Here is a 15,221-nt window from a genome sequence, read left to right as displayed (position 1 = left end):
CAGAGAGGGTAGGGGTTAAGAGGTGGAGGTTGGAGGGGTCAGGTGCTGGAGGGGAGGAGGTTGCATTGGCATTTGATAACTTGGGAGTTCTTGATTTTGTACTTCCCTGTGGTGTCAGGGACGCACTCGTGGGTATGCTGTCTATAGACCATGTGCTCACAGGACGGGCCAGATCTGCACCCACAGCGAGTTTACAGTCAGTGAAGCTGAGGAGAGCTGGGGGCAATGTCAGCCTTCCTGCTGGCCTCACCCTGGCACAGCCCCTTCACGGGCAGGGGAGGAGCAGGTGCTTAGAGCTAGCTTGTAACCAGCTGGGGATTCCCCTCTATCCAGGCATTCCTCACTGCCCCAGAGCTGCCTTCCAGCTGCTGCTGGGGTCACACAAACACCTGGAGCAGGGCCGAGAGACTGGCCTAGCTATGAAAAACTCCCTGACAGAATCACGTTGAGATGGAGTACACGGTAGGACAAGCAATGGGGTTAATCTGCAGCAAGGGAGAGTTAGAAAGATTTCCCTAATATCAAACCTACCTACAAGGCTAGTCAAGCTCTGGAACAGGCTTCCAAGGGAGGTTGTGGAAGCCCATCATTGGAGAACAGGCTGGACAAACACCTGTCAGGGGTGGTCTGGGTTTACTTGGTCCCACCTCAGCGCAGGGGGCTGGACTAGAAGACTTGAGGTTCCTTCCAGCCCGACATTACTACGACTCTAATTAAAATAATTACATTACAGGGATGTTGTAATTATCCTAAAACCAAGTGCTCTGATCCCCGGAAATCTGCAGAGAAGGTTAAACTTAAAACACATCCAAATATGTGGCGGTAAGAAGTGCGTCCGAACAACCTTCACTTTGGCCTGTGGTGGTTTATGGTCATTTTTTGCCACTGTGCTGTTGAAGGTAGAGAGTTGCGCTAGGAGGTGAATGAATGCAAGCAGTGGCCATCTTTGCTAAGGCAGCCTCACTTTGATGCTAGCCATTTTGAAAGAGGGAAGATCTTTGTGGAATTCTCACCTTATCCGTGAGCCTTTGCTGAAGAAGAAACTTTCAGTTTTGAAGAATAATAGCAAAAGAGACCAAGAATCCTAAAAATAATACTATAAATATAGTCCATGCACAAGATTTCACTGAGTTTGAATAGTCTGCGTTATTCTGTTACTAAGACCATTAAGGACAAAAATAGGTTTGACAGACTTTCTTAACGGAGTCATTTAAAATTCATTTTTAACGGATTATCTAATTACAGCTTTCATAGCTTTGTAGATTCCAAGGCCAGAAGGGACCATTGTGATCATCTGCTCTGACCGCCTGTATAGCGCAGCCCAGAGAACTTCCCAAAATAACTCCTAGAGCAGATCTGTTAGAAAAACATCCCATCTTGCTTTAAAACTTGCTAGTGATGGAGAATCCGCCATGACCCTTGGTAAATTGTTCTAATAGTTAATTACTCTCACTGTCAAAAATGTCCACCTTGTTTCCACTCTGAATTGGTCTAGCTTCAACTTCCAGCCTTTGGATCATGTTATCCCTTCCTCTGCTAGACTGAAGAGCCCATTAGTAAATATTTGGTCCTCAAGCAGAGTTGCACCTTGCAAGGGAATTAAAACCAATAATAAACAGCTCTAGTGCCATATAAGTAAGAAGAAAACAAGGAAACAATAAGTGGGACCTCGGGATGAGGATGGGGTGGAGATTAAAGATTATCTAGGCATGGCCCAACACCTAAACATATACTTTGCCTGGGTTTTAAATAAGGGTAAAGAGGTGCTTAGGGATAGTGGCAGGGTGGCTAATGGAAATGAGGATATGGAGGTAGAAATGTCCATGGTGGAATCTGTGGAGTGCCACAGCTCCACTCCTGGCCCCAGCCCTGCACCCGGGGCTCCAGGAGGAACGCAGACAAGGGTAAGGAGGGACACAAGGTAAAAAGTTTGGGGACCACTGTCTTCATGGGACTAAATCAGGGGGCCCAGATAATCTCCATCCAAGAATATTAAAGGAACTGGCACATGAAATTGCAAGACTAATAGCAAGGATTTTTAATGAATCTGTAAACTTGGGTGTCTTACCCTATGATTAGAGAATTGCTATTATAGTTCCTATTTTTAAGAAAGGAAAAAAAGTGATTCGGGAAACTACAGGCCTGTTCGTTTGACCTCAATCGTATGCAAGCTCTTGGAACAAATTTTGAAAGAGAAAGTAGTTAAGGACAGAGGTGAACGGTAATTGGGATAAAATACAACATGGGTTTACAAAAGGTAGATCATGCCAGACCGACCTGATCTTCTTTGAGGAGAAACTGATTTTTTAGACAAAGGAAATGCAGTAGATCTAGTCTACTTGGATGTCAGTAAGACATCTGATATAGTTCCATATGGAGAAGATGGGGATTCATGAGAGAATTGAATGGTAGATAAGGAACTGGTTAAAGGGGAGACTACAACCTGTCATACTGAAAGGTGACCTGTCAGGCTAGAGGGAGGTTACTAGCAGAGTTCATCAGGGATCAGTCTTGGGACCAATCTTATTTAACACTTTTATTACTGACCTTAGCACAAAAAGTGGGAGTGTACTAATAAAATTTGTGGATGACGCAAAGTTGGGAGGTATTGCCAAGATGGAGGAGAACCAGAATATCATACAAGGAGGTCTGGACAACCTTGTAAACAGGAGTAATAGAAATGGGCTGAAATTTAATAGTGCCAAGTGCAAGGTCATGCACTTAGGGACTAACAACAGGAGTTTTTGCTATAAGCTGGGGCTGTATCAGCTGGAAGGCACAGAGCAGGAGAAAGACCTGGGTATATTGGTTGTTCACAGGATGACTATGAGCTGCCAATGTGAAGCAGCCATGAAAAAGGCTAATGTGATCCTAGGAGGCATCAAGCGAGGTATTTCCAGTGGAGAAGGGAAACTTAACAAAAAAGAATTCATCAGGGTCAGAGAGCAAACGAAAATAATTTCAAACCGAACAGTTAAAGTTTGGCAAAAGAATTAGCAACTAAAAATAAAGTATTATGATGGAAAATGTTAGGCAACGTTAAGTTCAGACATCACAACTAGCCCCACCCATAAGAACTTGTATGTGGGGGTCAAACCTCAGCTGGTGGAAATTGGCTTCAATACAGCTGCTCTGATTTATAGCAGCCGAGGATCTGATTCGGTATGTCTCTGGGTGTCTCAGGTGAGCTCCTTGACTCAGCTGACAAAGTGTACTTCTGAGAACTCTACGAGTACAAATAAAACTCACTGGGCTTAGTTTTGGTTGTAGCCATTGTTTGAAAGAGCTGGACCTTGATCAAACTGTGAGATTCAAAGAGTAAATCTGATTCATATCTCTGATGTAGCGTGCTCAGACTTTGAGCTCCTGGTATCAAGGGTCTCTCCTTGCAAGATGCCCCCTGATTTTCAGAAAACCGAGAAGATTGCAGAAGCCCTTGTCTTTCTGAAAAGAGACTGATTTGAGTATATGCCAATAAAGTGAGGAATGTGGACAGCAAAGTATCAAAATGGGGAAGAGAGATGGACACTTAGGAAGTAGTGAGGAATGTTCAGTTAGCAGTTGATAAACAGCAGAGCAGGGAACACTTGGGAAAACGGGATATTTACAAATCAGCAGGTGCAGATGATATACATCCCCATGTTGAAGGAATTTAAAGAACTACTGGCAATCATTTGGGGAAAGTCCTGGAGAACTGGGGGAAATAGAAAAGGACAGGAGAAAAAATGTTGATCTTCCCCAGCACCCAAAAACCATGTGAATCAGTAAATGTAACTAAAATCCCTGGGAAAAGAATATAAATCTGTAAACCTTCACACCAGAGGAAAATGAAAACATGGGCAATAAGCAGCATGTTTATGAAGAGCAACCTGTGTACAATCAATCTCTTTGCTATGTTGGATACAGATATAAAATGGAAGAAGAGAACGCAATTAATATCTGCACTTTGCTAAATGTTGGATACAGCATCTCAGTGCATCGTACAGGAGGAATTCCATGTTTTGTATGCACAACTCAGGAGCAACTTTCAGAGGGCTTAGCCGTTAGTCTGCTCTCAAGGTGATATCTCACCCCATGTATGTATAGAAGGAATGCACATCTGCAGTTCATTCCCTTGCCCATGCTGCCCCCCAGCCCTCCTCCACACACAGCTTGAACGCATCAGCCAAAGGGAACTGTTGCTTATAGCATCAGGTACTTACATTCAGCGCATTCTTAGCAGCTTCTGCTTCTGAGCGACTGTCAAAGCTGACAAACCCTACAGGCTGAGGAGAAAAGAGAAGAGGAGAGGGTCAGGGGATGACTCAGGGAAGGAGCAGCGTCCTCGCCTCACAGATACAGGGACCCTGCTCACTAGCACCCACCAAGGATACTTGGGACCTGTAGTCCCCAACAGTCATCTCCCTGTTTCAGAGCTGAGGGGAGCGGAGAACCACCCTGCAGATCTCCAAGGGCCATATCTGCCCAATGGGCTTCACTTTGGCCACCTCTGCTATAAAATCACAACCTCTGCTGCCTTCCCCACCTTCCTCTGGAAGGTCTAAGTGTGCAGTGCCTGGGATGAGTGTTGGGAGACATGCGGTGGACTGTGTACCCAAAGGCCTAGTCCAGTGTAACTGAAACAGCATTGGCTTCCCCAGTTGGCTTCAACTATGTTCTTAAAGTGGAGCCTTCAGGGACCCTCCATCCTTCATCTAGGTCTAGCTCCACTGTGGACAGCCACAAACCGGACGGGGACTCCTACCTCTTCGGCAAGGACTAGAAGGGCTGTGCTGTGACCGAGCAGGAAAGCTGTGTTCGGGGGCGACCACAGGACTCCTGCTCTCTTCCAGGTGCTTGGGGGAGAAGATGCGTCTGGAGTCTCCGGGTCACTCCTGCATCCTTGCTTCCCTCCATTTTCCCTGCCGGGTAATCCCAGAGGAGCCGTGGCACAGAACTATGAGCTCTGCCCAGAGGAGGCTGCTCCTGGGGCTGGTGCTACGTGTAGGGGGAAAGAGCTGAAGACCAGGCTGAGCGCAAGGTGGCTCTCCCTGTGCAAGGCCAGATGCCAGGCTAAGCGATGCACCCCGCACCGGGCAGCTCTCCCTGTTATCTGTGAGGCTCAACTTGAGCTCTTCTCCAGAAGGCTTGATTCCCCCTAGGAATGGTACTGCCCTGATCCGCTCGCCCCAGCTGGCCTGCACGCCTTCCATGACAGGGTAAAGACGCGGCAATGAAACACTGCGGCGTGCTGGAGGACGGGGCTGCTGGCCATGCCGCTCCCGAGCGTTTTAGGTTTGATTCACGGTTCTGCTTGTCCACGGAAAGCGCAGACTCAACAGCATCTTCACGGCGAGCTCACAGGTCTGGGGCCGTAACAGTGTGCTGCCTTCGCAGTACATACCCCATTGGGGGCACTTCATTACCTTGCTGCTCATTCCTAAATCACCCGCCCCCCTCCCCCCCAAAGAAATACAGGCGTCTGCTCCTTGCCTTGAGCACAGCCAGCGGCTAGGCCGCAGGGAGGGTGGGGGCAAGGGAACATCCTGAACCTGGGTGTGCGGCGAGGCCGCTAGCTGTACTCATTTGCTGTTTCTAATCAGTTTACAGCTAATGTCGGATACTGAGGTTCTGAGCACTGATTAGGCCTTTACCTGTTTAGAGGTGAGTTTTATAAGAGAGCCTTCATAACCCTGCAAGAAAAGAGAAAAAGCGTTGTTTAGTCAAGGCACTCACCAGGTCATGGCGAACAGTCAGTGCTTAAAGCTAAGAGGGCAAAAAGCGTAGGGTTCGGCGTTGTTTTTCACTGTTTTACAGGGCACGCTGGCCCTTTAAGGCAAGCTACAGGCCTAGCAGAATGCCACTAGCCGTGCCAGCCTAGACCAGAGCCATATGGAACCACAGGCCACAGCAAGGCCTGCTGGGAAAGGAAGTTATACAGAGGCAGCTTTCTGTACCCTCAGCCAGGGAGAGGCCAGGGGAGTGGGCAGAGAAAGCCTGGGAATGGAATAAGCTATGGAGGCTGGGAGAGGCGCTCTGGATCTCACCATAGGTGGCTGGCAGGAGGCCTAGGAGGGCAGTTTCTGGTGCTGTTTCTGCAGAACCCCGAGGAAGGGTCCTTGGGGTGGGGCAGAGAAGTGGGCATGCTTTGGGGATGGATCAGACCGCTAATAATCCTTCCCAGGGTCAGAGCTCCCAGGATGGGGAGGGTGTGAGCTCCCCAACAGCTATAAGGGACACAGCACAGAGAACACCCCTTTGCTGGGCATAGAAACAGGGGTCAGGCACTAGCCCATGCTACAGCCCTTGGTGTTGCCAAAGCTGTGCAAAGGGGCTGTACAGCTCCCCAAAGAGAGGATTCCCCTGGGTCTGCTTCACTCCCCCACAGCCTAGGGGATGTGTTGGAGGCTGCCCAAAGGAGTGGGTTGTGACAGAACCTACCCCTGTGTTCACACCCAACACACGATTGTAATCATCTTTGTACAAAGTACGCCTTGTGAGGTATCATCTGAAAACTCATCATTTCCTCGTCAATATTGTCCTGGTAAAATGTGTAGCAACATTATATGTGAAGTTATAAGATTCCACTGTACGGTGTAAACGCATGTTCCAAACTGAGGCTGGAAAATAGGTCTGTCTCAAATAAAGGGATGAGTGCTGTGCTTAATTTGCATTTAAGCAGTAAACAGGGTCATCAAGCAGGAAAGGGAGACAAAGGAAGCTTAAACCGGTGAGAAAAAAGCAGCAGGGAACATCCTTCCATATAGACCTTTTGTCTCCTGGTACCCAGCTGGAAATGTTTTCCAAAAGGGGGACTGAAAATATAAAAAGAAGGGGCAAAGCCCCTGCCCTCCCCCCGCCCAGCCCATCACATTCAAGGCACTTGAAGCAACAAGACTAAGGAAGCATTCGTTGGATTTTGGGGAGAGGGTTTCCTGGCCTAAGAAGTTTGGTCAGTAAGATTGCCGAAAGCATGTAGTGAGAAAACGTTGTTTTGAATTGAACACAGTTTGTTAAGTTAGGCCAGGTCCACACTACAGACCTGCTGACATAGCCACTGCCTCTCGGAGAGGGGGGATTAACTATGCTGACAGCATCGGGGCAGTGGCATCTTCCCTAAAGTGCTACAGTGGCGAGCTGCACCAGTGCAACGGTAGCATTGTGTGCGAAGACAATGCCTAAGGGCTTATCTTGATTTTTCTTGTAACCATTTCTGACTTTTATGCCTCATTACTTGCACTCAGTTAAAATCTCTCTTTGTAATTAATAAACTAATTTTACTGTTTTATCTAATCCAACGTGTTTAAATTGAAGTGTTTGGGAAACTCCATTTAGGGTGACAAGTTGTATGCAAATTATTTCTACCAAAGAGATAACGGACTTGATATAAACTTGTACTGTCCAGGAGAGGGCTGGGCTGTACAGGACATACACTTCTGGGGGAAATCTAAGACTGGGAGTGCGTTGGGGTCACCCTGCAGTATAATCAAGGCTGGTAAGAGCCAAGGCATGGCTGGCTGGGCCCCAGCACACACACAGACATAGCTGGGAGTGATTGACATGCTGGAAGCTGTTTGTGAGCAGGCCAGGATGGAGGCTACAGCGGCAAATTGTAAAGGACACACCAGGTCACAGAGCAGAGGTGACACAGCCAGTGGCAGATTAGCCACTGGGCCAACGGGGTCCGTGCCCAGGATCCCCGGCCAATTGGGGGGCCCCGGAAAAATGGGCACCTCTATGCCCCGACCCGCTCCATCCACTCGGCACTCCTGTTGGGGAGCAGGGTCGGGGCACAGGGGCTTGTCCCACTCCACCCGGCACTCCTGCCGGGGAGCAGGGTCGGGGCACAGGGGCTTGTCCTGCTCTACGTGGCACTCCTTCCAGGGAGCGGGGTCGGGGCGCAGGTGCTTGCCCAGCTCACCCATGGCAGAAGCGCCAGGCGGGTGGAGCAGGGCAAGTCCCCACACCCCAACCCCATTCCCCGGCACAAGCACTGGGCAGGCGGAGCAGGGAAAGCCCCCACGTCCCGACCCCATTTCCCCAGCAGGAGCGTGAGAAGGGGGAGGGACTGCAGACGGAAGGAGTGGGGAGGGGCCCCCCACTTGCTCTGGCCCGGGGCCCCACAAAAGCATAATCCACCTCTGGACACAGCTACGCATTAGTCTGGATTGTCCCCTTGTATGTCACAGGGGTGTTGCTTTAAATTATTGCAGGGGCTGAAGTGGCGTATAGCCACCTTTGTCCGCCACCTCAGGGCCCGTGCCAAGCCATAAGAGCCTAAGCTATGGGATTCAGGGCTTACAACTGTTCTAGCTGCAAAAGCTGGAGCCACCTTCCTGTCCCCAATTATTCCTTATAACTGGAAATGCGCATTTTGTGTGGTTCTAATTTAAGACCGAAGTGACGTAAGAAACGCTAGAACGCTTGTTAGGATTATCCCAGCATCTGGAATTCCACAGTAGTCCATAGTATTGCTGTGTGGACATTTGAAGTGTGAGCCTCATGTGAATAATAGGGTCCCGTATTTTAAAAGAGACAATATCCCAGATTCAGTTCTTGCGGGATTAAGAGACTCTGTGGGTCTGGAGGGGATTAAAGGTTAAAGGTGACATGGTCATGCGGCTAAATGTAAATCAATGCAGCATTTGGACCTTCCATGTAATCAGGCAGACTGAAATAGCTTCTCAATCTTCTGCCAGGAAAAAAATATTGCGACATCTTCTGTTATCATGTCTATGGGCAATGAATGAAATGATCAATGAAGCAGCCTTTCTTGGGGAAACTGATGATGCAACAGGCAAAACATGACCTGATCAATTCTGCAGCACTGCTGAGCGACTGCTAGCTTTCACTGTGCCCCCTATACAGAACTCAGCTCTTCGGGGAGTGACTCATACTTCATCATTTATTTACATTTCACCACTTTCTTTTCCCAGATTCCCAAGTGATTTGATTGTAAGCGCTCATTATATGCAATGGTTCACCAGATAGATTCTGGTGAGATTCCCAAGAGCCCCTAAATGAGTTAGGAGCACAAGTTCCATTACAAGTCAATGGGTCTTGTGCTTGCAGCACTCTTAGGTGCTTTTGAAAATCCAACTCGGTGTGAATAAGTTTTAGCCTGTCACCTCCCCTACAGTGTGTCTGTTCCCTGAGCAGAGGAGTGCAGCTGTTAGAATCAGGGATCCAGTGAAAATACTCAGGATTACAAAGCCAAAAGAGGCTTTCTGCAAATAGTGTGCAATATTCACGGACAATTTGCTATTCCTGCGAACATTCCTGCCAATAAACATGGTTGCTGGCATAGCTGTGAAAGGGGAGCACAAAAGGAGGGCAAACACAGGGTACGTCTATACTATCCGCTGGATTGGCAGGTAGCGTTCGATGTATCGGGGATCGATTTATCGCGTCTCGTCTAGACGCGATAAATCAATCCCCGAATCGACGCCCGTACTCCACCTCGGCAGGAGGAGTAAGCGGAGTCGACGGGGGAGCCATGGCAGTCGACTCGCCGCCATGAGGACGGCCAGGTAAGTCAAACTAAGATACTTCGACTTCAGCTACGCAAATAGCGTAGCTGAAGTTGCATATCTTAGTTCGAACACACACACACACACCCCCGTGTAGCCCAGGCCACAGCTGAAGCTCATTTGTTTAAAAATTCAGTTCAACATTTGCAACCATTGTTTTGCAGTATTCCTCCAGCTCAGCAAAGCATATGGGTTCTGATGGGGCTACTGGGTTCCACAGTCTGGCAAAGTATTTTAAATTATTAACATTGTTATTAATTAGGGGCATTACAATAGCATCTAGGAGCCCTACTCCTGGACCAAGACCCCATTGTGCTAGGTGCTGCACAAATACATTCATGGACTTTCCTCAGCTTCGCAGTGACACTTCAGCCGTTTTGTCTAAAACCAGACGCAAATCTGAATATTGAGTTTAAAATGTCAGTAAACCACGACGAGAGAGGGGTGTTTTTAACACTGTATTGGCTATATCCTAGTTTAATCAATCGCAAACAGGAAACACTCTAACTCAGAATTTGGGATTCAAGAGAAACTCTCTTTGTCCATGGGCTCCAATATACAATGTGTGTCCTCCGCATTACTTCGAGGAATTTAAGACTCCAGGAGTCTCCCACTTAACAAAATTCCCTCAGGCAGTGGAAAGTGGATGAAAGGCAATTTAAACAGGGATTCATTGGTTATACCATCAGTACAGGAAATGCTGTAGGTAACACACACACAATTAGTGTGCATAAAAAGATAGAGGGTCTGTCACAAATCTTTGCAGAGGCCCCCTTTAGGAGCTGAGTGGTAACCTTCATCCACATTCGTGGGGGTAATATTGTACCCCACAAACATACATTTTGTGATAACTCATGAACTAGTGACCCTCCACCTATGCTGATTTAGGACGTTGTCACCTAGGCACATGTACACAATTCAGCAATTTTTTAAAAAATTTAACATGAAAAACATTTTTTCTGTATCAAAAAAATGTATGTGGGGTACAAAGGTACCCCAAATGTGTTGCACTGTTATTCTCTATTTTTAATAGTTCTATGTACACATTTGCATCTAGTGAGAGTATCTTAAATTGTAATGGCAGTGACAATGGTTGCTGTATGCAGTCATCCTAATATGGAAGGTACTCCAGGGAGGTTGGTCCCTTCAAATCCGGGCTTGTCAGGTATCCTCAACACAGAGCAGACTGATGCTGGCTCTCTTTTCATAATACTCTTCAGGGGATTTTCTGTCTAGGTATTGTGCTCCAAACACTGCAAACTCAGGAGACTCTTGAGTTGCACGATTCAAGACTGCAAACACATGGGCACAGTATTCTGCTTCTGACCTTATCAAAATGATTTGCAACTCTGAAAGCAAGTTATTGTGTTATGACAACGTATTATGTGATAGTGAACTTTGTGCCAGATCATGTTGAGAGTTGCTCTAAAAAAGGAAGACCTTGTTTCCATTGATTGAAGACAAATTTGATGAACAGACAATGAGGAGATTATGGTTCAGCCCTGGTGTAAGATGGGAAGAAATATAGGTGGGGATAATTTCTTCAGCTAGCTGAATACCGGTGGGGATCTACTCAACAAACATTTGACCTATGTTAGAACAATCTGATGAAACAATCCGGACTATACCCAATAAGATGCATCCACATGACAGCAGAGAATAACTATCATTCAGGTTTGGGTTTGCTGGGCCACTCAGCCTGGTTTCCGAGGTTCCAAAGAAGGGCAAGTTGATAATAATGCTGTCGACGATGCATCATGACTTGGTTTCAGTGGTAGCCGTGTTAGTCTGTATCAGCAAAAAAACCGAGGAGTCCTTGTGGCACCTTAGAGACTCACACATTTATTTGGGCATAAGCTTTTGTGGGCCAGAACCCACTTCATCAGATGCACAAAGCAAAAAACACAGGAGCCGGTACAAACACATGAAAGGATGGGGGTGCTCTACCAAGTGCTAGGTCAGTCCAACGAGACAAATCAATTAACAGCAGGACACCAAGGGAGGAAAAACAACTCCTGAAGTGGCCAGAGAGTGGCCCATCACAGACAGCCGACAAGAAGGTCTGAGCAACAGCAGGGAGAAATCAGCACTGCGGAAATCAAGTTCAGGTCCTGCAATGACCCAATCACTCCCAGTCTTTATTCAGGCCTAATCTGATGGCATCCAGTCCACAAATCAATTCCAGTTCTGCAGCTTCACGGCGGAGTCTGTCTTCGAAGTTCCTTCGTTGAAGAACTGCCACTTTGAGGTCCATCACTGAGTGACCAGAGAGACCGAAGTGCTCTCCCACCGGTCTCTGAATGCCACGATTCCCGATGTCAGACCCATGTCCATCCATTCCTCTGCGCAGAGACTGTCCGGCCTGGCCAATGCACACGGCAGAGGGGCATCGCTGGCACACGATGGCACACACCACACCGCGGCTGATGTGGCCAGATCCTACGATGGTGTCCCCCAAATAGACACATGGACAGAGTCGGCACCGGGATCTTGCCTCAGGTTGGGGGGGCTGTCTGCAAGCAAGGACTGGCCTATCCCCCAAGGTCTGTGAGAGTGAGGGATCGCCCCCCCAGGACAGGCCGCAAATCCCCGATGACGACAAAAAGAGAAACAGTTTTCCCACCTAATTCTCCACTACACTGATACTAAAAGTGGTGCTGATAACATGGACCATCTTGCAAGAATGCACTCCTGCAGGTGCAAGATAAATAAGTGGCCAATGGTTCTTTTCGTCAACATGTTTGACGTTGCTGGCTTTGCAAATTTCATTGTTTGGATCAGCAACAATCCTGTTTGGCACCGCACTTGACCAAGACAAAGAAAACGCCTTGTTCTTTATCAGTCTAGGAGAACAACTTGTAGGTGCACATATAAAGAGAAGAATCTTCTATAAACATCATCTCACCATGCCCATCAAAGCAGCAGTCTTGTCCCCTGGCTACCACTGAAAACCAGCCACCACTGGAGCACCTGGCAAACTCAACAGTGATGCTGCCATACTTGTCCAAGGACTGCTGACCAGAAGAACTGCAAACAACGTGGAGAATGCATTGATTTTGTATGCATTGACCACTCCACATCAATGCGGATGGGTGAAATCTGCATATAGGCTTATGCTGAAAGGGATTCCTGCTAGTTCTTTCAATTTGCTCGTTACATAAAGTGTTTTCACCTAAAACACTGAAGGATTGTTCTTGGTTTCTGAATGCATTCGGGGTAAAAATTTCCCCCATGACACCATCATTAATGTAACTTTTATCTCGACATTGGATGAAGTTTTAATAAAGGTGGAAAGGAAGAGAAAGAAAGCCTGAAGGTAGCTTCCATCAGGATACTGGCCTCTCTTAATCCCGAGGGCCTTGGTACCATCGCAGTCCACCCCAGAGTCCACTGGGTCCCCAGTGCAAGTCAGTCTCTTTCCCCTTCTTAGCCCAGGGGATTCTTGTCCTACTTCTGCAAGGGCAGAGGCACTGCTGGCTGCCAGCCCTCTGTCTGGGTGCTGGGGAGCTCAACAGCCAGTTGCCCCCATCCCAGCGGAGTTCCCTCCTTTTAACTCCTCCTCCAGCCCTGGCTTGGTTTGCAGGTGTGGAGGGCTGGGACTTTCCAGCCCAAAGCAGCTCCTTAACCCCTCCCGTGCTGGTGCAGGGTTTGATACCCCTTCACAGGGGTCAGTGCAGGTATGGAGGACACAGCTGAGACGAAGTCAGTAGCTGCTCCTTCTTATGCAAAGTCTGAAAACCACGCATAGAAGGCAGGGACGGGCAGCGGCTGGGACCTTCTCACAATTTGGCAGGTTAGTTTCTTTTAGAACTCTTCCAACTAGAGTGAGGCTGAGTATCTCCCTATGGGACCGGGCTGGGTAGACGGAGGGGACTTGGGGTGAATAATAGTGAAGGGCATTGACTGGCAACTGGACAGAGGGTAGGTGGGGAAAGGAATGGTTATAGAGCTGGCGTGGAAATAGATTTCTCACTGCATGAAACTTAGCAAGATTTCAGACTTTCCCCCCTTTTGCATGGGGATGAAACAGAGACCTTTCGAGAGAGCCTGAACCCAGAGTGGCCAATAGCCCCTGGTCAGGGCGCTCCCCCGAGATGTGGTTCAAATACCTGCTCTGCCTGATTGGAAGCAGGGACTTGAATCTGGGTCGCCCATATACTAGCTGAGTAGCCTGACTACCAGGCTATACAAGGGTGGGCTTCTTGACCTCTCCTACTGGAGCTGTTATACAACATGGTATCAATATTTCATATTCATTGGGCAGAGCGAGAGACACACTGACTCTACAGGCTGATGGTCAGGCCACTCATCTGGAATGTGAGAAACAGGGAATTGACTCTCGGTCTACCACACGAGTGCCCTAACCATCAGCCTATGGAGCCAATCACTGTCTTGCTTTCTCTGGCCCAATGACAATTTAATTATTCCTACGGAGTGGAACATCTCCAGCAGGAGAGATTGAGAGACCTGCCCCAAAATGGCCAACAGCCTGGTGGCCAGCTCACTCACCTGGCATGAGGGAGAATGGCAGAGCGGGGACTTACCCTGTATCGCCTACATCCCAGATGAATGCCTACTGGGTTACTGGCTACTCTGGGGGCTCTTTCACATTCTAACCAGAAATTCCATCCTGGACCTGAGAAACTTTCCAGACCAAAGTTTTGCAAACCCCAGTACATTCCTGCTAAAAGTTTTAGTTTCAACAAATTGGCATCTCTGACTAAAAAACATTCTGACAAAAAAATTCCCGGCCAGTTCTGGTTGTTACGTCCAACGTTCTACTGGGGCTTTGACAACTTGCTTGACAGCTCTCAGTCTGTCTTGTCTTTTAAACTGTGGGGTTTGGGGGCAGGGATTGTTCTGTTCTGTCCAGAGCCCAGCACAATGGGGCCACCACCTTGACTGGGACCACAGGGGCTACCGCAATACAAAGAAATCGTCATGGATTTTACAGGGAAGGTGCTCAGATGCCATGGTGATGGGCCACAGGATAAACTCTGCCCTAGATGCTTTTAGCCCATATGTTTCTGTGCTCCATATTATGTCACAGACTCATAGACTTTAAGGTCAGAAGGGACCATTATGATCTTCTAGTCTGACCTGCACAACACAGGCCACAGAATCTCACCCACCCACTCCTGTAACAAACCCCTGACCTATGTCTGAGCTACTGAAGTCCTCAACTTGTGGTTTAAAGACTTGAAGGTGCAGAGAATCCTCCAGCAAGTGACCCATGCCCCACGCTGCAGAGGAAGGCAAAAAAAACCCCGGGGCTCTGCCAATCTGCCCTGGAGGAAAATTCCTTCCTGACCCCAAATATGGCGATCAGCTAAACCCTGAGCATGTGGGAAAGATTCACCAGCCAGACACCCAGAAAAGAATTCTCTGTAGTAACTCAGATCCCACCCCATCTAACATCCCATCACACGCCATTGGGCATATTTACCACTAATAGTCAAAGATCAATTAATTGCCAAAATTAGGCTATCCCATCATACCATCCCCTCCATAAACTTATCAAGCTTAGTCTTGAAGCCAGATGTGTCTTTTGCCTCCACTGCTCCCCTTGGAAGGCTGTTCCAGAACTTCACTCCTCTGGTGGTTAGAAACCTTTGTCTAATTTCAAGTCTAAACTTCCTGATGGCCAGTTTATATCCATTTGTTCTTGTGTCCACATTGGTACTGAGCTTAAATAATTCCTCTCCTTCCCTG

At 47.9% G+C, this 15,221-nt stretch overlaps 1 protein-coding gene across 2 annotated transcripts in view; it reads right to left on the bottom strand.

Annotated features, from left to right (window-relative positions):
- Window positions 1–15,221, bottom strand: part of RBPMS (RNA binding protein, mRNA processing factor) — a 120,888-nt gene that overhangs the window by 70,165 nt on the left and 35,502 nt on the right. For both annotated transcript variants that reach the window (XM_024205153.1, XM_024205152.1), the window contains exons 3-4: window positions 5,634–5,672; window positions 4,203–4,265 (exon numbers count right to left, since the gene is read on the bottom strand). In XM_024205153.1, coding sequence (XP_024060921.1) covers window positions 4,203–4,265; window positions 5,634–5,672 — 102 coding nt within the window. The remainder of the gene's footprint in view (window positions 1–4,202; window positions 4,266–5,633; window positions 5,673–15,221) is intronic.

The sequence above is a fragment of the Terrapene carolina genome, unplaced genomic scaffold (assembly GCF_002925995.2).
Source record: "Terrapene carolina triunguis isolate 2854851 unplaced genomic scaffold, T_m_triunguis-2.0 Scaffold136, whole genome shotgun sequence".
Lineage (NCBI taxonomy): Eukaryota > Metazoa > Chordata > Testudines > Emydidae > Terrapene > Terrapene triunguis.
Note: the sequence above shows the minus strand (reverse complement) of the source record. Positions and strands in the feature narration are given on the sequence as shown.